This window comes from Athene cunicularia, assembly GCF_003259725.1.
Source record: "Athene cunicularia isolate RWA chromosome 3 unlocalized genomic scaffold, athCun1 chr3_part1, whole genome shotgun sequence".
Classification (NCBI taxonomy): Eukaryota; Metazoa; Chordata; class Aves; order Strigiformes; family Strigidae; genus Athene; species Athene cunicularia.
The window spans coordinates 81,290,633-81,314,687 of NW_020799097.1; the positions used below are offsets into that span (position 1 = coordinate 81,290,633).

Here is a 24,055-nt window from a genome sequence, read left to right on the forward strand (position 1 = left end):
CTAATCAATGTATTTCTTTTCTATCTAGAAACCATCTTTATAGTATCCATTCAAGTAAAACATGACATGACGGTCAGTTTTGTTTTGATGAAAAACACAGGGTCACGCTCTTCAAATGGGCAGCGAGTAGGTACAGAAAAGAAGATCAAGTGAATGCAAATTAAATAAATGCCAAGCTTTTCCATGTTGGTTAAGGAAGTTTCTCAGAATAAGACAGCAAGTACTCCAGTTCCCTCTCATTTCTTTTCCTTTGGACAGTTTCTAAGGTTTCCTGTGTTTCCCCAAGAAAACAGATACGGTAGTAAAAGTTAAAAGTAAAAATTTAAAACAGACCCTACCTGGTGTAGCTTCAGAGACATTCGGATTGCCGGGGCAACAACCTTATGCAATAGATCCATGTCTGCAAAGACCCACTCATCTTTTGCCGCTATCCGAAAGTCTCCTTTGAACAGTGCATGGAGCCCATAAAGAAAAGAGTCCAAGCTGTAAGAGAAAGACAGCGGTCACTCCTGGAGCCATTCACAGCTCACCGACCACCGGCCCTTGCCGAGTGGTGCAGTAGCCGGTGGCCCTTCGGCCCAGGGTGAGCTCCTGCAGTACCAGGTATAAAGCAGGCGTCACATCGCACATTTCTAAATAAAAACGCCCCACAGGGTAGGTGGTTTCCACAAAACGAGTGTGGCACCTGGATGCCCTAAGGATGGGTGGCTGGGTCACAGGGTGCCTCAGGGTGCTGCTTTCCTGCGGCTGTGCCAAAGAGACCAGGTCAAAGAGTGCCAGCTGCTCTGCAATCCCTGTGCAGGCAACAGAACCAGCCCCCTCGCTTGAAAGTTTATTGATTGGCCCTGTTACACTTAGCAGTTTTCCTTGCAAGGTAAAACTTAAAAATAAACCAGCTGTAAATAATATTTTCAGCAAATCTGAAGCTTTTGTCACGAAACTCAAACCCAGCCATGAACATTAAACCAGATGTACTAAGAAGAATACTAAGTTTCAGGAACTGCTTGGCAAACCGGGTGAGAGCATGAATCAAACAACAGGCATTTCATACTGAAACAATGAGCCCTAAAGCAAACGTGCACTGGGTTTTGCTTTTCTAATACAAGAAACTAGATGTAACCAGTTCTTCCTGAGCTTGGATGGTGGTTTGCCTGGACATGAATTTAAACTAGAGGTAAAAGGTACAAAATTGAGTAGCTGTTAGAAAATGGTTGCACGAGGGCTTTGCGAAGAGAAGCAACCAGTCTTCAGCTCCAAACTGCACCCCGAACCACGAGCTTCCCATGACACCTCAGCCACTTGTATGTACTTTATGTAGCAGGACTGCTGTCCTAATGCTGCTCTGAAGAAGTGATCTCAAAATTGAGGAAAACAGAACCATCTGTTAAAAACGGGCACCTCTTGCAAACCCACAGGACATGGTTTCATCTACCTACCAAGATTTTACTCACAACAGTTGATTTTTTTAGATTGTAAAAGCTCTGAGGAGAATCTGCATTAAGATGTTAGCAGTTTTCATTACCTCCCAGGCTTTCTCTGGAGAACACATAATCTTTCCACATAATTGAGCTTTCTTAATTATTTTAGGAAAAGGAAAAGATCTTTTAAATTTTTTCTCTAAGAGATGGAGAAGAGAGATTGGGAGACTGCTTGGCCTATCTTCAGCTCAAATGCATTCTAATTTTGCCCTTGGTGAGTAGCACATTTTAGAAATTAAAATGGAAAGATATATATGTTGTTACCAGAAAAACAGCTGGATACCAATTTTCTCCACGAAAGCACCATCTAAGACAAATCAACTAATCAGTGGGACCAAGGCCAGTCAGGAAAGCAGGGCTGTTGCTGCTGGGAACATGAAGAGTATGGGGAGACTTGTGAATTCTTAACTGATTTGCATTTATTAGTACTAAGTTACGTATTAAAACATGCCTATGTGAGACAGTCACTCAGATCTTCAAAACATTCAAGTGCTGATTTCAATGACAGTTATTATGTGTCTTCAAGGTGAGTCCTTGTCATCCTCACTGACTTTCAATCAATCATCTCCACAGTTTAGAAAATGATAATGTACCCAAATCCTGCTTAATAGCTAGGAAAACCCTAGAATAAACAAACCAGTTAGGGGGAAAAAAAATGGTGGGTGCAGCCTGTGTGGTGAAATATGTGATTATCATCTCCTTTGAAAAGGCTAGAAATCAAGAAGGGTCCTTTCACTCACCCACCCACTAGACAACATGCAACATAAACAGCTGAATCCTTGCCTGGAAAAAACACTTCTGTATCTAAATATTTGTCACAGGATGAAGCTGAAAAAACTAACCTGAACTCTGCACCTAATGATGATCTGTAGTACAGTTTTTCCCATGTAACATCCCCTGTATTTGCTCCAAAAAGTTGGCTGGGATGAAGGGAAGAATAGGCAGGAGAACTGGTTTTTACATCATTAGAGGCTCTCAGAGCCAAATCTGAACAACAGAGCAGACGAAGAGTTTGCATTCACATCAAAGTGTCTTATAGGCATTGGCACATGCTAAAGAGGCTGCTGTGAACAGCAGCATCTGCTGAAAGCAAGGCCAAGATTAGGACAGCTATGCAAACTGCAGCTGAGCATCAGCAGTGGGAGCAGAGGGAAGCACGTACAGCTCTCACTGTGCTTAGTTAGGGAAAACTCATCGATTTCTCATCCTTTTGCATAATAAGTTCTGTAACCAGCATTTTTAAGAATAAATATGACTGCTACAAGGAACAAAGCAGTGGTGGCAGTGGTTGTGAGAGGCTGAGAGTCAATTATTTTATATATTGTATTTTCCACTGGACAGGTCTGGATGAGATTGCTGTATGCACAAAACCGTGGACATCTTTTATTCTCTTGCCAATCGTAATGAGGCTTCTGGGTACATTCTGCCTATAACGTGACACTACCTCAAGCCATCACTTCTGTAACAGGCAGCCCTTAATCCACATAAAATGCATTTGTTTTTCTTCCCATTGTTATGCTCTCTCCTGAAAAGTCTAATGAGATTAGAAGGAAGCTATAAAAGCAACAGCTTTGATCTCAGGCCTGACTCGAGGTTGTTTCTGCTTTCTTGGCCGAGTTTTAACATACCTCAATTAGTAATCTGCTGTAGTTACAGGCTCATTCAAAATATTTTTAAAACTAGTTAAGGTAAATTCACATGCCAAAGAAATTACATTAATCAGGAAGAGACATAAGTACTATTTCTGGCAACATTTCTAACCCTCTGAGCTAAGAACCCAAAAAGCTGCTGTCACAACTGTGAGCTGTTTTAGAATAAGACTAGTAGGTGTGGGGGAACCATCGGGCCCCTCAAACATGCAGAATGGAGGGGATTAAGTAGCACCACAAATACCAGAGGGAGGGCAACAGAGTCAGAGCAAATACTCCCTCCTTCAGCATTCCTTACGTTGCTCCAACAGATGAAACTAAAAGCACCTGATGAAAGCCTGAAAACAGTATGGATGAAGACTAATGAGCAGGTGAATATATCTCTGTGTATTTTGCACAACAAAACCCATCCTCTGTCTGCAGTTTATAGACCTTTCCCAATGTTAACTGTAGATTTAATTAAGGAATAAAAACATGCATGCCTGTGAGCTGGTAATGACCTGAATGTCATAGCTCACCCAAATGAAATACCTTCACTAGTAGCCCTTCTAAATGTGGAACTTTAGATGATAGTGGTTGTGAGCTAAGAGTCGAACTTTCCTCCCCTGCTCAGCTCTGGCAGACACAAAGCTGCACTGTCTGCTGGAACTGCCACCAGCCATGCAGCATCACTAGCAGCATTGTGGCGCCATGTCCCGCACTCTCCGCCTCTTTCCCCTCAGATGCTGAGCACTGCAATGTGGTGCCCAGGAGGGAAGGGGCAAGTGGGGCCAGCTGCTTCCATGGGCTTCAGCATGAGCAGTGGTTCCTCTAGGCAGAGCCCTTCCTTGGTGTGATCCTCTGTCCACCCTGAGTGATAGCACCCAGAGGGAGCTGAGGGCACCTGAGCATCCAGGCTTCCTAGTGTGGGAAGTATCTGATGAGAGATGCTTTATTAAGAGATTTTTATATTTTTCCAGATTTGAAACATATACTAAACATTCATGTATTAGTAGGTCTAGTGGTTGACTAGGATTATTAAGTAATTCTTTACAAATGCACATCTAAATATATCACTCATATTTGAATAAATGAATGGTAATGTCACGTCGTTCTTCAAATTTCATTTTGTGTAGGATGCCTCCTAATGACAGTTTAAAAGAGCAATTTGATTTGCATAGCAATGTTCTGCCTTCTTAATGAATGCATTTATTGTGTAATCTAGTGTTAATGTTGGGTTTCTACTGACATTTACATGAACAGGTACACTGAATAATTATTTACATACATTATATAAGAGCATTTAAAATCTTGGTTTACACAGTGACATTTACTGATTAATAGATTAGTCAAAATCATGTGTACATGAGTGCAAATTGATAGTTTACATACACAATGTAAACTTGAATCTCAGTTCTGTAGCGCACACCTCAGTGTAACGTTACCTTTGCATTACTATTTCTGTGCAGCAGTTGGATGAGTGTCACTCCTCATGACACAGCAAGGGCTAGACTTAGTCCAGAGGAAGTTTCCTACCACCTGCACAGTTACCCCAGAGAGTAAAACATGAACCAGAGAGCACAGATTCTTGGCTAGTTTGCTCACATTGGACATATATGAAACTATAAATAGAAATAAGCGTGAGGAGAAGACTACAATGCCTATCTGGCCATTACATCTCGAACTCATCACAAAACCTGTAGGAATGTTGTACACAAGATGCATTTGAGTGTGACAGAGCATGTGTTAAGAGCCCTGATCTCTTACCAAGTGAGCCAGCTCCCAACAGCCGTGCACGTGGTACATCCCCCTCATGCACACAGACGGCTGTGGGACTGCCTGTTCTGACACCATCTCTGCAGAAAACTAAAACCGTCTTCAGCACCAGTAGGCTCCAAGAGGTCCCAAAAATATCCTGACACCTTTTCAAGGAAAAAGACTGTGAAGCATCACCTAAGGAACAATCCCTCCAGCTTCTGAGGATCTTAAGTACTTCTCCTCCACGTAACTGAATGCAGAACTGCATCAGCCTGAGAGCTGGGGGCAAGGACCAGCAATAATGCTCTAAACCACCCTCCATAAGAGCTGCTGTTATCTCCATCAAACACAGAGAGAGGGGAAGGAGACCTGCCTTCAGTGCCTGAAGTTAATCCTGGGGAACATCTCCTTCTGGCCTCAGCAGTGTTGCACATGTTGGACAAAGTCTCCTTCCCCCTGACACGCCATATAATTGTATTCCTATCGGAGTCTCACTGACTGGTGGCTTCTTTGTGTTTAGGTAAGTTGTGAAGATCTGTGTGAAGCAGTAAACACAGTAAGTATGGTAAGAAATGCCCTCTGTGCTGAAGTGAATGTATTTAGGTCATTTTTGCTGATAAAGGTCTTGATGTCAGGAGGTGGCATACCCACCTTGCTCCTTAGTTAATAATTTCTACTAAATTATTTTTGACAATTATAATAAATATATAAATTATTTAAGACAAGAATAAACATATCTCACCAAAATAAAGTCATGTTTTGTAGCTGTAGCAATTTATAACCTGAATTGTGCTACTCACGATTCCTTTTTTTTTGCCCCAAATCTTCCTGACAGTTGAAATGTATTAAAGGTAATTTAACCAGGTGGGTAAGTGACACCGTTTTTCCACAGTGAAACTTTTCTAGAGAAACCTTTTGTGAAGTAGCACTGAAAAAGATACTGACAGAAGCTTCCACTTAATCCCTTTTATGTCACAAAACACATTTTAAAAATACAGTGATTGAATACTGCCCTGGAGCACTTGCTTAATAAAAAGAAATCCAGGATGTAATTAAAGATCTAGGATTATATAGAACAGATTCAGAAAAAGACAGAAATAGAGCTGTGCACTGCAAATAAGTAGTGCATTTTTTGCCTTTCTATAGACCTCCCCACAAAAAGTATTTTTAAGTATGGAGTGTCCACTCACCAAAAGAGAGGAACTAACTTGGTTCATTGGTAATATTCCAGATTAAAAAAAAAAAAAAAGGTATAAATGACTCCTTCAATTATTATTAAAATCTTTACAGAAGACTTTGCAAATAATTATCCTCAACATTCATACTTTCCATGTTAAGCTTTAGAAAGTCTCTGATAATATTATCTCTTTACATTAGCTACTAACTATGTAAGCCAGTACAAATAGGTGACATTGTTGCTGTGCTTGTACTAGCGCCAAAACACTGTAATGAAGATTTTAAGATCTGGTGGAAAGTATGTTAAACATGATGACAGTTTTAGGAAGCTTTTGTGATATTTTTAGATGCATTTCTAATATCGCTGTGACGTATCTATTGCAGGCCCAGATCAAAATCACTTTAATCTTTCCTCAAAAAAAAAAAAATTATAAACGCACACCAACTTTTCTATTATGTTTCCAAACTCTAAAATTTGGATCATGAAAAAAACCAGGGCAATTTTAGAAATATCAACGAGTTACTAAACATCACACTAATTTGAGTGCATAGAAACGAAGGAAACAAATCAGAAGAAAACTACTAGAGGAAGGGAATGTGCAAAGACTAGTGAAAAAAGAGATGATGAAAGCCACTTTAGAAAACAAAAGGAAGCAGCACACCAAGAAATAAGCTGTGTGGGCCACAAACATAACTGTATTTTGCATAACTGATTGAAAGAAGGAGACATAAAATCAAACATTAACAAACATCTCAACAGATAACAAAGCTAGAATGAATATTTAAAAGGACTGTTTTATCTTATAACACAAAATGCATTCAAAATCACACACGCCGTCTTTGCTTGTTAGTAAGACAAATCCTCTCTAAGGAGCATGTTGATAGAGGGCTAGCTTTGCTCACAGTTTTGTGCCAATACAGCAAGGTCACTTAGAAACTGTATTTACTCAACTTCTCTACTCTTACTAAATGCCTGTGAACACAGGGAGCTCAAATACATCTAATAAAAAACTAAAATTAGGTAAGAAGTTGGACTTTATTGAAATAAAGATTATTTTATTAATAAAATGCCTTATCTATGTAACAGCATAAATGGTACTTTGTAGAAGTCAAACAACTCAAAATTCCTAGTGAAAAGGGAAGAATCCTTAATGAAAACCTAAGGTGAAGAGCACATTCAGAAGCAGTCTTAACCAAGCATATTTTAATTAACCAGACTTTCTAGAAGAAGTGTTCTGAATGAGTGAATGAGTAAGGTAGACTGAGAACAGACAAAGCTGTGGTCTCAAGAGATGTGAGGTTCTCCCTTCCTCAGTCACCAGAATGAAGTGGCACAATGAACATGAATACAGCCCTGAGGAATCCAGGACCCTTATGGATTTACTATTATTTAGCTAACTAGATGTTGGATGACTTAGAAGTTTCTTCCTCTTCTGGAGGAAGCCAGCATTTCAGTAGCCAGGCCAGGCATGAGTGAACACAAGCAATCAGTACTCATTCTTTCAATGCAAAATTTGCTTTGCCCTATGAAATAAAGACTGGTATTAGTCATTTAGCCAACTACCAAAGTAAAAGATGTCTAGGAACGGCAGAAAACAAATTATTTTATGGAGGAAAGAGGCTTTTCATCTTGATCTAAACTTCTGTTGAGATTCCACATTAAGTGAAAAAATACAAATGGGTCTTTGCTTTAAGATGAGGAAAAGGGGTTCCTAAAAATTACCTGATGGCCATATTGTGAGCTGCAGTTCCCAAAGCTCTTCGACCCAGTATACACAAGGCAAAGGAAAGTGTCACTAGAGGAGAATCCTCATCGCTGTCCAGGTGCTACAAAGTTTTAAAAATAGCTTGTTATTCTAAATGCAAATACCATCTTTAAAAGCACTGCAATACTATAAACAGTGACATAAATAAAATTTGCATGTAGCTGGACCTACACACAAAAAAGTTCTTTGCAATTAAACAGGACAAGAAGAAGATCATTGCCATCAGAGGCTTTCTGCAAAATGCAAGCTTAATTTGCCCACTGGCTAGAAACAGAACATTTTAATCTCAGCTGGTGAGAAGCCAAAGGAGGGGAGCTTTGTCAATGGTGGGGTTTTTTTTTATTTGGTTTGTTGGTTTTGATCCCCCCAGATCTGACATTCTAAAACAGAACAGATTCCTTACTGCTGAGAAAGACTGCAACTGGAGGCAGACAAGCCCCTTTTCGTGGGACAGTGCCTATGAAACACCACCACAGACTCCAAAAGAATGATCTATTTGGAAAAATTTGGAGGAACAAACTTTTAGTGAATAACGATATATATTGAAATTGTGTACCGTTGATGACACTGACCTCACATTTTGACAATCAGTCAAAACATTTAGTTCACGTTTACTAGCTCAGGAGATTTTCTTTACTGAAATTTTTGCAAAGAAAACTTTGCTATCAAGCCGGAGGAAAAAAACTGAAACAACCCCTCATAAATATGCACCTTTAGGAGGATATAGACTATTATTACAGTCCATGCAATGAGTGATTTCTTAGAGCTTTCTTTGACTCTCAAACTGAAGCCAATTTTAATGGAGAATAATCCTTCTATAAAATACATTGATTTTCAGGGCTATGTGTACATTAAAGCTTTTTATACATCTCAGCTCCTACATGAATTTTACCTCTATATAGTCAGTGAATTACAAAAACATAGTTAAAAGGTGTAAAAAATTATAAATATGCATGTGTGTGCACACTAGTGCAAGCATTTGTTTGCCCTTTTAAGTCTGAGAAGTTTCAAGTCTATTGGGCATCCCTAAATCTATTATTCTATTTGAAGGTCTCAGCCACATAACAAGTGTAAAAGCATCATTTAAGAGTGGCTCTCCCTGCACTGTGCAATTCTTTGTGTGTCAGAACTTGGGAGCTGAGACATGGAGATGGGAAAGAAAGGGATAAATATTCTCAGTAGGAGGAGATGGTAGGGAAGGCTCACAGGACAATTCAGTAAAAACAGTATCAGTATAATGATATGCAGAGGAACTAGTGAAATGGTATTCAGGGTTAGAGACATGAGAAGGAACTGAAGTGGAGAAGAAACATTAAGATTCAGCAGTGTTATGCCAGCTAAGGTCAGTGGTAGCAAATGCAATGTGCACTCAGTGATCCTGAATGAAAAATGCACAAATAACAGCACATAGTGGCCAGGAAAGATACACTTCTCATTTTTTACCATAATCAGCAAAAATCAGAAAATTAAATCAAAGGAATATGCGTGTTTGAAACTGTATTCTCCCTCTGGGCTATTTTGAGTATTCCACGGAAATACAGTAGTGCATTTCCAACAAATGACTGCTGACCATGAGTAATCTTAGTGGCTCAAAGCATGGGAATGCATAGCTGTAAACCTGCCCTTGACCTTCCAAGAGCTGCGAGGCAATTTCACACAGTTTTGCGACATGGTTCACATTTGAATTATGAGCTCTCAGAGGTGACCTATACTACCAGTGAGTTTGCTATGCACTTCCCTACCATTTGAAGACTGTACCCAAATATAGGCAAATTTTCAGAAAGGATACACAAACCACAAACATTTGGCAAATGTACCCAAACACTGGGAACACTGAAGGAACAGTAATGCTCTGATGACATTCCCTGAATTGACTCTGCTCTAGCAGTACTTCGGCGAGCACTTGTTATATCCATGCTTTCTAAAGCTGATGTAATTAATGGCATTGGAAGTGTGTGCAATAAGGAATTGGTTCAGTATTCAAAACCACTCCTTAAAACTCTACTTTTTGCACAAGGGTGGTCTCCAAAATATGTTTTTTCCATTCCACAAAGCGTATATTTTCCTTTTATCTGACATCTTAAATAAATTTTATTGTATTAAACCTGAGCAAGCAAAAGAGTAAACATGCATCATTTAACTCCTATCACAAGAATTAAAACTACTACTACTAAAAAAAAAAAAAAAAAAAAAAAAAATTGCAAGCCTTACCTCCACCCTTTTTCTAGCACAGAACTGAATCCAATCCAGATAAACACTACAGAAACTGGCTCTTGTTATTCCTTGGAGACACGGAACATAATCTTCATCGATGTTAATGTTAAACATTGCAAGGTCACGTTCAATATAATGCCACTTTGCATAAGGCTGCAGTATCTTTTGCATGGATTCATCTTTTATCCAGTCAAGGATTTTGGGAGAACTTGCTGTAAAGTATATTATACTCTGTTGAAAAAACACGCAAACATTAGTCACTCTATCTCTGATTAAAGCAGATGTATTTTACACAGAAGAGAATAAATCAAATAGGACCACACTAACATATTTTTCCTATTTTTCACTGCTTGGCATCATTGCTTCACAAAACTGCTCAAATTAGAAAGATTATAATAATTGATATCTAAATAGCAGACAACAGAAAAACAAGTCATGTTTTTAATACCCTTCTGCCTTACAGGAAAATTAAAACAATAGACTATGATAAGAATACAGAGTTCCAGCATTCAAATGTGTTAATTACTGAATATTAGTGGGGTTCTATACTCTACAACCAAGAAGGTGATATTGGTAAAAGTTTATGCATATTTTGAAAAAACAGTAGTAGATGGTCATATGCACAAAATAGGACTCTCTTTCCTCCATGGACTTCCTGTTTTATGGGGATGAAGCTTTCCTAATTCTTTAACAAAAACGGTTCCATCATGATTTAACCACAAACATGAGATTTGACAGATGTGTACAACACAAGTCTGAAAACCCTTGTTTTAATTGCTGTTTTCTTTCTGCATTTAGTAGTGTCACTATTTTTGTTATTTGTCGATGAGGCCAATAAAGAAGCTGATACCTGATGTAACTGAGGTTGCTTTTAAAGCACTGAAGGAGGAGCATCATTCAGAAGGAGCTCTTTTACCAAATGCAGAAATATTAAAAAGCAGCAACACTCGTATCTTATATCTGTGCCCGAGTTTCTGAGTTTGAGTTCTTCCAAGCACTCCCTGGAGCCATTAAAATAATAACAAATAATAATAAATAAAATATTTTTAAAAATCCAACCCAAATTTAAAGTGTACTTTCAAATAATATGATACTAAAGGAGAAGTTCCAGTGCTGCAAAGGAAAGCGGCATCAGCTGGAAAGTCCCATTATAATGGTTTATGATTAAAATTTTTGTTTTAATAAAAGATATTAATTTAGAATTGGATTCCAAAGCAAACGAGGGGCAAGTGGACATGACTGAAAATGATGTAGCTCTACTTTACCCATCCAATGGAAATATTATTAAGCAAATAAATGTATAAAATGAAAATATGATGGATTAAAAAGGGCAGAAGCACTACCAGCCCTTTTAAAAATCCCAGATGCCCTCCCCAGTTAATCTTTCAAGTTGTACAAAATACACAAACAAGAGGAAAATTAAGCTCCAGAAGAAAAAGACAAGTCAGGCAGATACAGACTGAGGATGGACCCTTCTTGGCATGTGGAGAACAATACACCCTTTTAAAAAGATGCATGCAGAAACAATAGGAGCTGGAAACACAGTGCTTACTGAATCCAGACTTCTTGAATACTAAAAAATGTTTAAATAAGAATATATTGAGAAGAGATGGAGGAGACACAAGGGAAAAATATCACAGTAGTTGGGCAGGAAATTATTTCAAAATGTATGCAGAAGGGCTACAGAAGCTGACCCACTTTATTTGTGGAGAATAAAAATCCTTTCATAAGAAGAAATACGGGCCTTTCTAGGCTGCCAATGAAACTGCAAATGAAATAAATACATTAGGAATAAGACGCTCAGTGCAACTCATTGTTTAAAAGACCAAAATGGCAATGATTCTTCAAGGATAGGAGACCTGAAACAAAGCAGGCTCTTCGTTGATCTTCAAAATAGAGAATTATTACTCTCACCTGTGTTTACAAAGAAGCAGATACACCTGGGATAAAAAATCAGACTCGCAATCAAGATGTAGAAATAGCAAAAACTTCTGTCACCTAATTAAATTCTGCTTAGTAGCTCTTCCTAGATATGTTTTGTGCACAAGTACATCCGCAACTATATGGCAATTCAGAAATAATATGGTAAATATTTACAATATTGTAAGCTGCAAAGAATAAACTAGAAGCACTCCAAATGCTCAGTGCAATGGAAGTGCAGTTGCTGCAAAAACTCCAGCCTAAGTGTTTTCTAGGCTTGTGATTTATATGACCTGAATAATGCATTAACTAGAGTTGTTCTTACAATTAGTCTCCTACAGTTAAAAAGAATGTGTCAGGGCTTTAAAATGTTCACAGTGAAATTACGCAGGGTCTTTACAGCTCAAGATTTCCTCATAAGAGCAAGCTGGGGAAGGAATGAATTCTCACCTCTGTTTCTGATATTGTTTATCTGGATGTAAGTACTAAATAAACGGGGTAAAAGCAGATATGATACATAATATAATCTTCACACCTTCCAAGGCTGTACTAAGGATTTTACTAAATCTTATCAAAGATCCTGTTTATGGAAGAAATGAATAACTTGAAGAATACGAGAAGAAAATCTCCATATAACTTTCTTTTTGGAAGTGTCATTCTAAGAAAGGGATCTCCTGAGCTCACTCTCCCTTCACTGAAGGGAGCCCCAGCCCAGGCTAATATTGAAGCTGCCAACAGTTTATTATTATTTTCTGTTCATCCTTCCTGAAGAAGAGAAGTAGATTAAAGGACTGACACTTTTCTGAGAATGAAGATCTGTCGATGCAGTGTTACAGTACTGGCTCAACTAAATCCAACCAAAAGAGATTGAATTTTTGCACCTTCAAACCCATAGTTGGTGGCATTAACAAACTCTGCATACAGTGGAGATGGAGCTATAGCGTGCCTCAGTAGTATGGAGATCCTTTAACCCACCTTCCTTTTACTCAGAACAGCATCAGTTAACCACACCTGTATCATACTGTGACAAAAGTTTGTCTAAGCCATCTTACCCATGTAAGCTTCTTCTCATGTATGTCCAAAACCAGAAGCCCTGAACTACCTTTTGGTTAAGTTTTACTTCCCACGTGATGAACCTCACACTTTACACAAGTCCTCCACATATTAGTTGATTTAAAGGCACTAACAAAGTTCCAATTACAAAACACGGTTCTCTACCGGTTTAAACTAATAAGCTTCTGATTTGATTGCAGTTGAGACTGGGATTTTTTTCAGTCTCATTCATCATCAAAAGCTGAGTCATCTATCAGCTTGCTTCAGTTTATGTTCAGTTTATTCAGGTTGCCTTTTAAAGTAAAGTGAAGCAATTGTAGCAACATGTTCATTTCAGTTTAAATAAGGGTTTGCTTTTCTTAGTTGAGATAAATTGCTTAAAACTAATTTAATTTATAGCCACAAACCCCCCTTCTAAGACAAAAAAATCATGCTCGCTGCAGTTTTGTTTCTAATTAGTTAATTAAACAAAGCAGGTTGGTTACCAGGCCCTATTGCCTGTAAAATTATTTTACAAAGTAATCGACTGGATGATAAAAGCAGCTTTGTGAGGCAATGATCTTGGTTTTACTGCATTGGCTCTCACTTGCCAAAAAAAGTTGATTAATTTATTTACAATAGGTCTTTCTCTAAGGTTGACAAGATTTTCACATTTGCAGAGATGTAAGTAGGAAGGAGTTGTCAAGGATGGTTGGGAGCTTTAGTGACTGGCTTCATGGCAGTACCAGTGGCATAGGAGGCAGCATTTGGCTCTTGTTTTAGTAGAAGACAATAAAGCTCAGCAATTTCTTCATTTGCTGGACTGGAAACAAGATGGAGATGTCTTGCTAGACTATAAAGTTCAATTATTTTGACAAATTATTATCTTGTGGTCATTGTGATCTTAATAACTGCAAATACAGAAGTGATGTAAAGGAATTGCTGTTTAATCAATGGAATACAACAACTTCAAATGTGTTGTATATATATAAAAACAGCAGGTAAGAAGGAGGTTTGTACTGCTAAAAAAGCACATTTGAGAAACAGCTCTTCAGAGATTTCCCAAGAACTTCATGCTTGTTGATTTTTATTTTTATTTTCAAAAAAAAAAAACAGGGGAAAGGCCAAGTCAAGAAGAAATAACAAACTGTCAGTAAAGTTTTTCTTTGTAAGAATGCTTCTTCTGACTTTATCGCTAGAGGATGTTAACTCACCTTCTTGATTTCTGCTTAAGCATGCCTGCGATTTTGTGTACTAACTGTAAGTGGTCAGAATCAAATGTAGCAAAGGGAGAAATGAATTAATTACCCCTATCTAACATCAAATCAGTCTGACCACCAGCAGTGCAGATGTATAAATATAAAGCCAAAAACCTGAAACACTCTTTCTTCTATAGACAGTCAGCATTCTATTTGACAAACCTGCCTAGGAATGAAGTACACTTTATCAAAGAGTTTACCTTTATATAGTATCTGATAAGTATTCTCCGCAGATCGAACACTTGCAGCATTGTTGCAGCGTTGTTATCAATGATGCTATACCCTTCCAGGATGTACTGGGTTCGTGTTATTTCCCACGTCAGCCATCGGAGGTTAAAGGCTGCATTACATGATAACAAGTGAGGCAAGTGCCCTGGCTTACAACAGCAGCAGCCTTCATTGTCTTCATCTCCTTCTGTTATAGCTTCCACTTCTCTCTGCTGGCAATATGTCCCTTGGCAGTGAGAAAAAGAGAGTATGCTGCCAGTTATTGGGGGATGAGGAAACAAAGGACTTCTTCCAAGCTGAAAGAGTATGACTGAAGGCTCTATGCACTTAGCAAAAATCTAATAGAGCAACGGCAACAACTTAGATGTGCCAATTGATCCATGGGCAGTAGCAAATAAAGAGCTGTACATTACTTATTTACCATCACCTTTAAAAGCCAAAAGGGCCTGATCTAATGTTCTAGGCCTAATGGTTCTGAGCTGAGCTAAACTAGAGACTACATCTTCTGCCTTAATAAAAACTCACCAGGAAGCAACACTAAGGAGTCTCGCTCCATCAGGCACATTAAACAAATTGATCCAAGTCTCAGTCTGCTTCTTCAAATAACATACAGGATGCAAACAAAGGTTTTACAGTGTGCCAGAGCACTTGTGAAATCTGGGGTTTAGCAAACTATCTTGGAAAGCAGGTTCCAAAAATAACATCCACCAGGTTGTTCTCTCTCCCACCGCTATAAAAGCTACTCTGGATCAGACATCTCTAATGAATAGCACTAGTGGCAGCATACCATGAGGACAGAAGAGCTTTCTAATTACCCTATTAAGCAGGCTTTAGATCAAAATAGCGTAAATCTTTCTGAAAAAGAGATGTTAACTCAAAAAGAAGTCAGGCAGATGCAGAAACAATAATATATATATATGCTCACCAGACTCTGCATTTCTGGCCAGTGCTGTGCACACTAGATGGTCAAGTGGAGCCCTTCAGGATTTGAAATTTATGAATGTGGTTTCTACACCATGTAGGGCACTACAAATCAAAACCAAGGTGGACACGAATGTGCTTCCTCCTCTGTTCTCAAAATAGGTAAGTTCTATGTTCTCAGTCTATGGATCTTTTAAAATTTACTCTCTGTGGGCTGTTGCAGAACTTACTGTCCACTGAATTTGTACACAAATCATCTTTCAAGGCCATCTCCTACGATTCAAGTTACACATATGTCTCACATGGGCCTTCCGCCAAAGGTTCAGTATCACCCCATAAGAGAGCTGGCTCCATCAGCTTCCAAACGGTCTCAACAGGAGAGGAAAGTGCTAGACACTGCACTGCAGTGCAACAGCTACAAACCCCCACCCCCAGGACCAACAGACCTGTTCTGTTGTGTCACCGTAAATGGGAGAAGAATTTGGCTATGTTCATCATCTGAACGTTGGACCAGGAAAGAATACAGTGTCAGCTCCAATCCCCTGCAGTTTGCCAACACCCTGAAAGAGAGCCTGGAGCAAGGCAGCATCCCAAAGGCCTTTCTGTGGAGCGTCATGACAGTTTCCATTCCCTTGACTGTCTATCCCGGTCCCACCACAAGTATCTGGTCAACAGCCTATGGACTTTAGTTTGTACCAATAGAAGTAGCACCCAGAAAATATTCCTTTCTCCACACTAAGAAAAGCTTTACAAAATATGTTAAAGTATTGGTTATCACCTTCTCTTTTTTTGCCTGTATACCTTCTAAAATGTATCCAACAAGCAAAAACATACAAGAAAAAAGAAGAATAGAAAGATCTGAAGGAAACATGTGAGAAAAAAAAAACAGGATTGCAGCCCTAAGAGGTTGGGAGTAAAAGATCCATTATATTCCAGTGTTCTCCGTTCAGTTTTCTATGAGTTAAAATTTACACTGTCTACCCAGTGTTGTTCACACACTGATATGTATTCCTCCTTGAACTTCAGGGATATACAATGTGACAAATTTTTAAATGTCTTCAAGTCACCCAAATATAAACATCTTTCCTTTCAACCCTGCCACAAAGTACAAAACATGACCTATCAAACTGACATTTCCAGTTGGACCTGACATGAACTGGACTGCTTCTGCTTCATATTTCACAGATTTCTACATGAATTAACACTTGCTCAACAGCAAAAAAGCAGCAACTGCTTTGTCAGTGGATGCTTTTCTGAAGTCAAGTCAAAAGAGATCGTACTCAAACTGAAGTAGGGAAAGGCATATTCCTTTGTACATAGCTCAAAAAGAGTAAAATAACTACTCCATGCTGGTGCTGTTGTTATTGCTGTTATGTTTATTCTTTAAAGTTTAGAGGTCTCTCAATATTAAACTGAATTTAAGAGAAGATATATCTTCATCCCAGGTGCTAAATTAAGTATTATCAAATGTTTATAAGTGATGAAAAACACAAGCCTAATAAACAACTGCCACTGATCCCCTTACAGCTAAGGGAATTAAAGATGGCTTTGCTCAGTCTATGTAACTCTGTTCTTAAATAACTTTTTTTTCTTTCATATGGAAAGAACACACTTCATTCCTACGGAATACTGACTGTTTCTATGCACTCTCTGTATTTTCTCTATTAGTAAATACCAGATATTATTACTGCAGATTCTGTAATTACTAGTTTTCTTAATCCACATTTTTTGTAAAATATGGCCCCTAAAGAAGATGGCAAGGCAAATAATAGGTGAATTTAAAAGGCCCTCAGTGTTTGAGAGAAGCTGTCATCACATGCATAACAAACAGAAGAAGATGCCAGAACAATTATTTGTGTGCTCAGCTAATTCAACAGGTAAAAATGTCTCCAAGCCATCTTTGTTAGGTGATTTTAATCAACTAAAGTTAAAATTATATTACAGTAGGCGCAATCCACATTGACCTTGGGGAGTGAGAGCCATTCTAACTGGGAACAAGTTATTAGAAAAGCAACCAAAGGAGCTCATGTGGTCATTTTGCATATTTATTCCAAAGAATGAAATCAGGGCTGTGCTCTTCAACATCTGTCAAACATGCACTTGCTTAACAAAAGCTGTTTGATGGACTTGGGTACTACCACCCTGGAGATGTGGTGTCTTGACTGCTTGCAGAGCCTCTGGAGTATCCCTGTTAAATTTAATCTGAGCCATGTCCAGTGCTCTGACAAAACACTGAATTTCTATTCTGATCATCATGCTGCTTATTAGTATTTCCAAATGATATCTAGTAAAAGGACTCAAATCTGCAAAGACAAAATGCAGGCTTGGTGCTCAAGTACATGTTGGTTCTCTCCCAATTCTTGCAGTCAGTTCTAGAAAGACTGTCAGTCATTTTCTTTTGTCTTGAACTGAGCCTTACTTTAATCCATAATGCACTGGCTGGACTTCAATGCCAGATTTGCATACTACTCTGAAATTTAATTTCACCATTGCCTGCATCAATCCTTTCGGTTCATTACTCTAGAAATGGGTACTACAGGGACTGAGAGCATGTGCTCAGCTTTATGCACTGAGCCAAAAGGGACAAGTCACAGTAGATGAAGTTAAGCATTTATGTACATCTTTTACAGAAGGGCGACCCTAAACTTTTGTGTGCATGTTATAAGCCGATGATTTAAATGACAATTTTTATATTGCTTCTCAAAAAATTATAAAGTTCAAGTCACTCTGAGAGAATTATTCATAAAATCAAAGAGCAGGGAGCAGAACGTGCACTTCAGTTCTGCAATGTAATTAAGTGTAGTGCCACTGAATATTAAAATACAGGAAAATGTTTTCACTGGTAATTAGTAATTTTAAAATCTGAGGGAAAACATTTTTTTTCACATTTCTTTCTGCAGTAGAAGGAAAATAAGCTCTTGCGCTTCACTCAAGCTTAGACATTCACTGTGATCCTTGCTAGTGTAGATGAGACCGATTCATTTGTAAGATATCTAATACTAGATGGTTGCCAAAAATCCATCAATGCAAAAACATGTGTCAGTTGAACAAAGCAAGGTCACTCTATGTGAGCTCAGGAGAAAACCAGGGTGAGAACTTGGAGCTTTTTCTATTTTCCTGATGCATCAGGATTTGAGGACTGACTCATGCTCTGCCAAAATGATCTGACCTAAATGGAAATGAGAAAAGTGAAACTGAAGACTGTTATCTCGCTTCTAGAGGATACATAAAATACACCTAAATGACCACCCCAGCCTTCTATAGAACTTAAGGCTGAAATCAAAGTGTGCTTTTGAATTCAATTTTGAAAACTCAGTGAGTGAAAAGCATTTTTCAGTTCTGAAGGGGCAGAAAGAAAATCCTGTAACACAATCACATACTTCTAGAAGCAGTTTTAAGTTCCATAAAACATTTCAGTTTAACAACACATCCAGAATGGGGACTAATTATTGTGGCTGAAGATAGCGATAGCTTGAGCACTAAGGATTGCTGACATATAATAAGCAACTACAGTGTCAATGTACAGAGAAAGGGTTCATAGGGCTCATGTACTAACCCCAAAGCAAAGATGTTAAGACGACCATAAATCACTCTCCTGTATTAGGCACTTCAAGCTTTAAACTCTGTGATCCCAACAACCAGTTTTGGACTAGGGGATTTGTATTTAAATTACAAATAAATGCATTACACTGGAAACATCTGACTCTGCTCCACCAAGCTCTGCTGCAAATCTGAGTATTCCCAAATTCTGATGGATAAGGCCTAGGATAGCAGCTCGGTAAGCAGCAAGTTATCACCCAAAGGAAGCACTAAGATCATAATTACAGCCATTGAAAGGCCATCCTCTCTTGAAGAAAAGCATCTTATCTAGCTCTAGAAACACAGAAAAACGAATACTTCAAAAAGGAGTAAACTGAGCTCCCAAATGGAGCATGTTCTGGAAGCTAGCAACTGTTTTGGCTCATTCCTGCTCTTTTCCTTCTGGAATTGGGATTAAGAATAGTAATTTACTGGCTCTGATAGTCTCAGGTTGTTTCAAAGAAAAATCTCAGGACTTGAAAGACTATCAATTTCTCAAACATCAAAGGTATTAGTTATAAAACTGTGGTTTGGTTTTCAGCTGCCTCAGGTGCTTGTATGCCTGAAAAAATAGTCTGGTTTTCAAATCAGATCAGTTGGTCTAATAACAGGCATCTCCTCAGAAACTTCTCCTTTTCTTGGGCCACAGAGACACATTATGGAAGCCCAGGTGGAAGAAAGAATTCTCAAAGGATGCTAGTTGTTAAACTTTCAGCTACCAAACACCATGAAACTCTCTAATTTCACCTCTTTTGGAGTGCAATGCAAGAAACAACATTTTGTTTCTGGCAAAGACTTTTTCTCCATAAAAATGGTGCAGCGTACCTAACAACATTCCCCTTCCTTCCAGAAGTCTTCTTCAGTGCACCCATATACACATATAAAATTGTGGAAGGGAGGAAAGGGAAATAACATCAAATATCTATTCTAGTTTGTGTTATAAAAACTCTTCTAAGCCTATTCAAAATTCATAGATGGCTTACACTGCTGGAGCATTATTAGGAAGACCTGTACATTACAGATTCCCTGCATTCGACAAAGTATCCTCTTCCCTCTTTCACACCGTTCTTCCCATTAAATCACCAAGATTAAAGAAATCCCTTTGCATCCTTTCTGTTCATGCCTCCAATATTTCTGAGCATTGTGTCTCTCAGCCTTTGTTCTTTCCTACAAATAATGTACTTTTGGTTTTTTAACCTTTTCTCCAAAGAGATGTGTTAAAAATGGCTGGTTTTCTCTGAACTTGTAATTTATCGATACCTTTAAATGGTCTGGTTCATACACTGAACATACTTCAAGTGTGGTCTCAGGAAAGACATGAAGGTGGGCACTTCTATTTCCCAACAACAATAAGTGATTTGTAAAAGCAAAAAGTGAGAGTTGCAACCACTCTTTAAATAATGATTCTTGTTAGCACCACAGAGCCTTCAGACACAAAAATCAAACACCAATAAATATTCCTTACACTGGTCATGTCATTGCTGCTGTAATAAAACTATACAGCGTACACATACACTGCAGAAATGAGTAACTGTCCTTATTCCTTAGATGACATTCTGTGCCTGAAGTGTACACCCTAAACTGCCTGCATTCATACACCATTTTGTGTGGGAAATCAGCTAGCTAACACAGAGAAAGCCCCACAGCTGATCCCTCCCTTCTGTCACAGCTGCCTTCCACTACGTACAGTTACAGCTGTGTCTGCTCTGCACTTCTTTCCTTGATTCATCTAATGAAGTTCCAAGTGAAGCACGAATATTGCGCGTGCAACATGCAGTAAGAAAAAAATCTCAGCAGAGATTTAGAAGCTAATTACATGATTGAAGAATACTCGGCATGAGTTAGAGGAAATAGCTCCTCAAGATTTCAGCATCACCATCTGTAAAGTAATTTCTGCACATATAACACCTAACTGGATATTCTCCAGAAGACATTTTGTAGAGGCACAGACTAAACAGAAAAATATTTAAAGTCTTCCTTGTTCTAGAGGGAACTCAGGGGAGCTAGGTATTTTGACACTCTTTCTGCTTGTTCCTTGATTGTAGGTTTTCCCCTGTCTCTTCCTTTCAAATTATAGGATAGATTATGCATTTCTTCTGGCAGGCTGCTTTTAGCATACCACTGTGGTTTAACACAGACAGTAGAGTTAAGTTACTGAAGAACTTGATTCCCCCACACCAACGTGCAGCTACCTGGAAGTTTTCACATAGCCTGAGCTCATTACTACCCCTTCTTCATTTTCAGTAAAGGAGAGTTGGGCATCTCCTCTCAATGCCTGGAGGTATTGAGGCTCCCCCTTGCTTTACACACAGGATGGATGACATGATGGAGGCACATCCCCTCTCTGTCCATAGAAAGTGAGAATGAAGAACCAATTCATACAAGGTGTTTAATCTGAATAGGACTAAAGATACATGAGAGGAATCCCAGCTTTACTGACTTCTTTCAGTCTGCTCAGTCTGTATCTTCTTACCCTGTCTGCAGGGGTTTAGATGTTTTTTTACATTTAAAAGCTGAGCCAAATGTTTCTATTACACACAGTTAGAAAGGCATCTGGAACAGTAATTTATAATGCCAACTCTCAATTAGGCTGGACTGCAAACTGGGAAGGCAGTACCTCCTGCCTGTAGTACACTTAAATTCAAAGAGTCCATGACCCCTTCTTTGGGCACTACTGTGGCAGTATTGCCAGCACAGCTTTTCAGCTACCATAACGAGAAACACCCATAGGAAAACCCAGAGATCCACAATGCAAATATTGCTTTGGGTTTGCTCATAAACAGAAAACAGTCACAGACACAGACCACACTGTTGTGATTCACTCATTTCCAAAGTAAACATAGACTTCCAATTTAAGGAACAGCAGATTTTTAGGGCCCTCAATTAAAATTACTTGTTTGAAATTGAAGTTAAGCAGCCAAAGCTCAAAAATTACAGATTTCAAGTTTCTCCTCTAGTTCCTTTCTTCCTCCTTGCGGGAAACCATTCTGTACAATGAAAGGAATCAGGGTCCTATGTGAAAAACAGTGCATGACCAGAGAACTAAAAATAGGAATCTAAAATGCCCAAATCCGGGGAAATGATCATAGTGCTTAACAACTGTCTCCTGACTTCATAACCACCAGGTTCTCCCAGGGCAGTTGCATACACTCTTCCCACTCTTGCAGAAAAAAAAATCCTACTGTGTTTAGTTGTACCCCACACCAGCCATTTGTGAGATTTGAAATGGGGAAGAACGTGACTCGTCCGTGCAGGAGATGCTTTTTGGTGCTGCTGGGGGGCAGCCCACTCTAACCTCCTGCCCCTGCAAGCAGCGATCCCGCTCAAAGGAAGGAGCAAAGAAAATCTTCCAATGAAGAGCTTCAGCTTTCACAAAGCTTCCTTGGGACAGCCCTTAGCCCATCCTCTTATGAAGCCTCTGCCTGGGTCAGCCCTTCTGGCTCCTTTTATTTAGACTCAGGATTTGTGTCTGGGCACCCTTGCGTAACGCCTACAGCCTCACCAGAGCAGCCTGTGGACACAAGGACAAAACCTATGACAGGAAGGGGATGGTACTGAAGCACAGTTTATCCAAAGCACACCAGCCCTCATGGGTTACCTGAGGAAACCAACGAGCCTCTGGTGTCAGCACACCACCTCAGCAAGTCTCCTCTGGGCACACAGCAGACTATCTGCCCGCACTCTGCAGTCCATGAAGCTTCTGTTATAGTCTGTGTCAGGCAGATCCATCTTATCTGGCTTGTGCCTGGTTCCCCTCTGGGATCTTCTGTTCCTCCTACTCCATCCTTAAGCAGGCTTGCAATTCATGTGGTTTCTCTGGCACCCATTCTGCACCGTGCAGTGGGGTTCCATATCAAATGCTATGTATTTAAGCTCTTCTTTCATCAGGTATGTTCCTTTATTCAATCCTACATGGCTTCTTTGTTCCAGGCCAAACAATATAATAACAATACTCACACACTCCTAGTTTCCCTTCCCAGGGAAAGAAATGAGGAACCTTCCTTACATAGCATGTCTGTGAGGACACAAACTACACATTTTCTCTTATTCTTGTAATAGCATCATCCAGTGGGTTCAGAGAAGAGAACAGGGGGAGTCCATTTCTCTCCCACTTGCACTCTTTTCCTCTCCTTCTAGTATTGGGGAATCTCTTCTCCCAGTGATACTCTGAGGGTGAGGAGGTATAGGGGACTGGATTTTTCCTGAATATGAGATAATCTAGGTGAAATTCCCATTCCCATTTTCCCACTCCTCTCCCCCTCCAGTAACTTGTCTGTGCTTTCCCAGTTCACCGTTTGCTGTCGCTTTCTTGGTCCCGGTCTTTTGAACACTCAGGTAAGGGAGCTGCTTTGCAGGCTGACAGCCTCTTAACTGAGGAGCATAAGAGACTGGAAAAGGGGATATTCCTGATGAGAACCCAGCTGGCTCTAAATGGCAACTCATGAAACACATGGGAGGCTGCCAGGCTCAGCCCCAGCTGAATTTAAGGACCTGTTGCAGCTGGCAGACACATTGGATCTATTCACAAAGCAAATAGCTACAGTACTAACACTGAACAGTGTTAGGCAATCTGCATGGAAATGTTGATTTCCAGACCCATTTAGTTAGTTAAACTGTGATTTTTAGGGAATACAGAGATGCCCTGACAGGTGGCACACTGCAGTTTTTGAGCTTTGCTCTCAGATCCAAATACAAAACAGCACTCGCTTGCTAATGTAAATCATCCTGGCTCAGTCAAACAAAGTCTTCCCAAACCACTTTGCAACTAAACTAGCCACTTGTTTACTGTTCAACTTCCAGTTCATTAGGCCCGTCTGCTAGGCCTCTGATCTTGTTACCCAGCTAGCACGTGGTTTGAGGATCCTCTCGTACTTTTTCATCTTTTTCTAAGATTTACTTTCCTTGAACTGCCTGGGGATGGTGATGGAGAGAGACCCAGCAGTTGGTGGCAACTGCATAAAGGAAAAAAAACACTCACAAAAATCGTGTAATTTAAGAATGAAAGTCAGATTTCTTTCTTCTGTTTGTTTCATATCCTACAGTGAACTATTTTAACAGAAGGATGATCAGCAAAGACAATTTTCTTCAAGTTAATG

At 39.3% G+C, this 24,055-nt stretch overlaps 1 protein-coding gene across 2 annotated transcripts in view; it reads right to left on the reverse strand.

Annotated features, from left to right (window-relative positions):
- PCNX2 (pecanex 2) overlaps positions 1–24,055 on the reverse strand; it is a 156,102-nt gene that overhangs the window by 12,599 nt on the left and 119,448 nt on the right. For both annotated transcript variants that reach the window (XM_026846485.1, XM_026846486.1), the window contains exons 25-28: positions 14,432–14,685; positions 10,018–10,251; positions 7,764–7,867; positions 339–483 (exon numbers count right to left, since the gene is read on the reverse strand). In XM_026846485.1, coding sequence (XP_026702286.1) covers positions 339–483; positions 7,764–7,867; positions 10,018–10,251; positions 14,432–14,685 — 737 coding nt within the window. The remainder of the gene's footprint in view (positions 1–338; positions 484–7,763; positions 7,868–10,017; positions 10,252–14,431; positions 14,686–24,055) is intronic.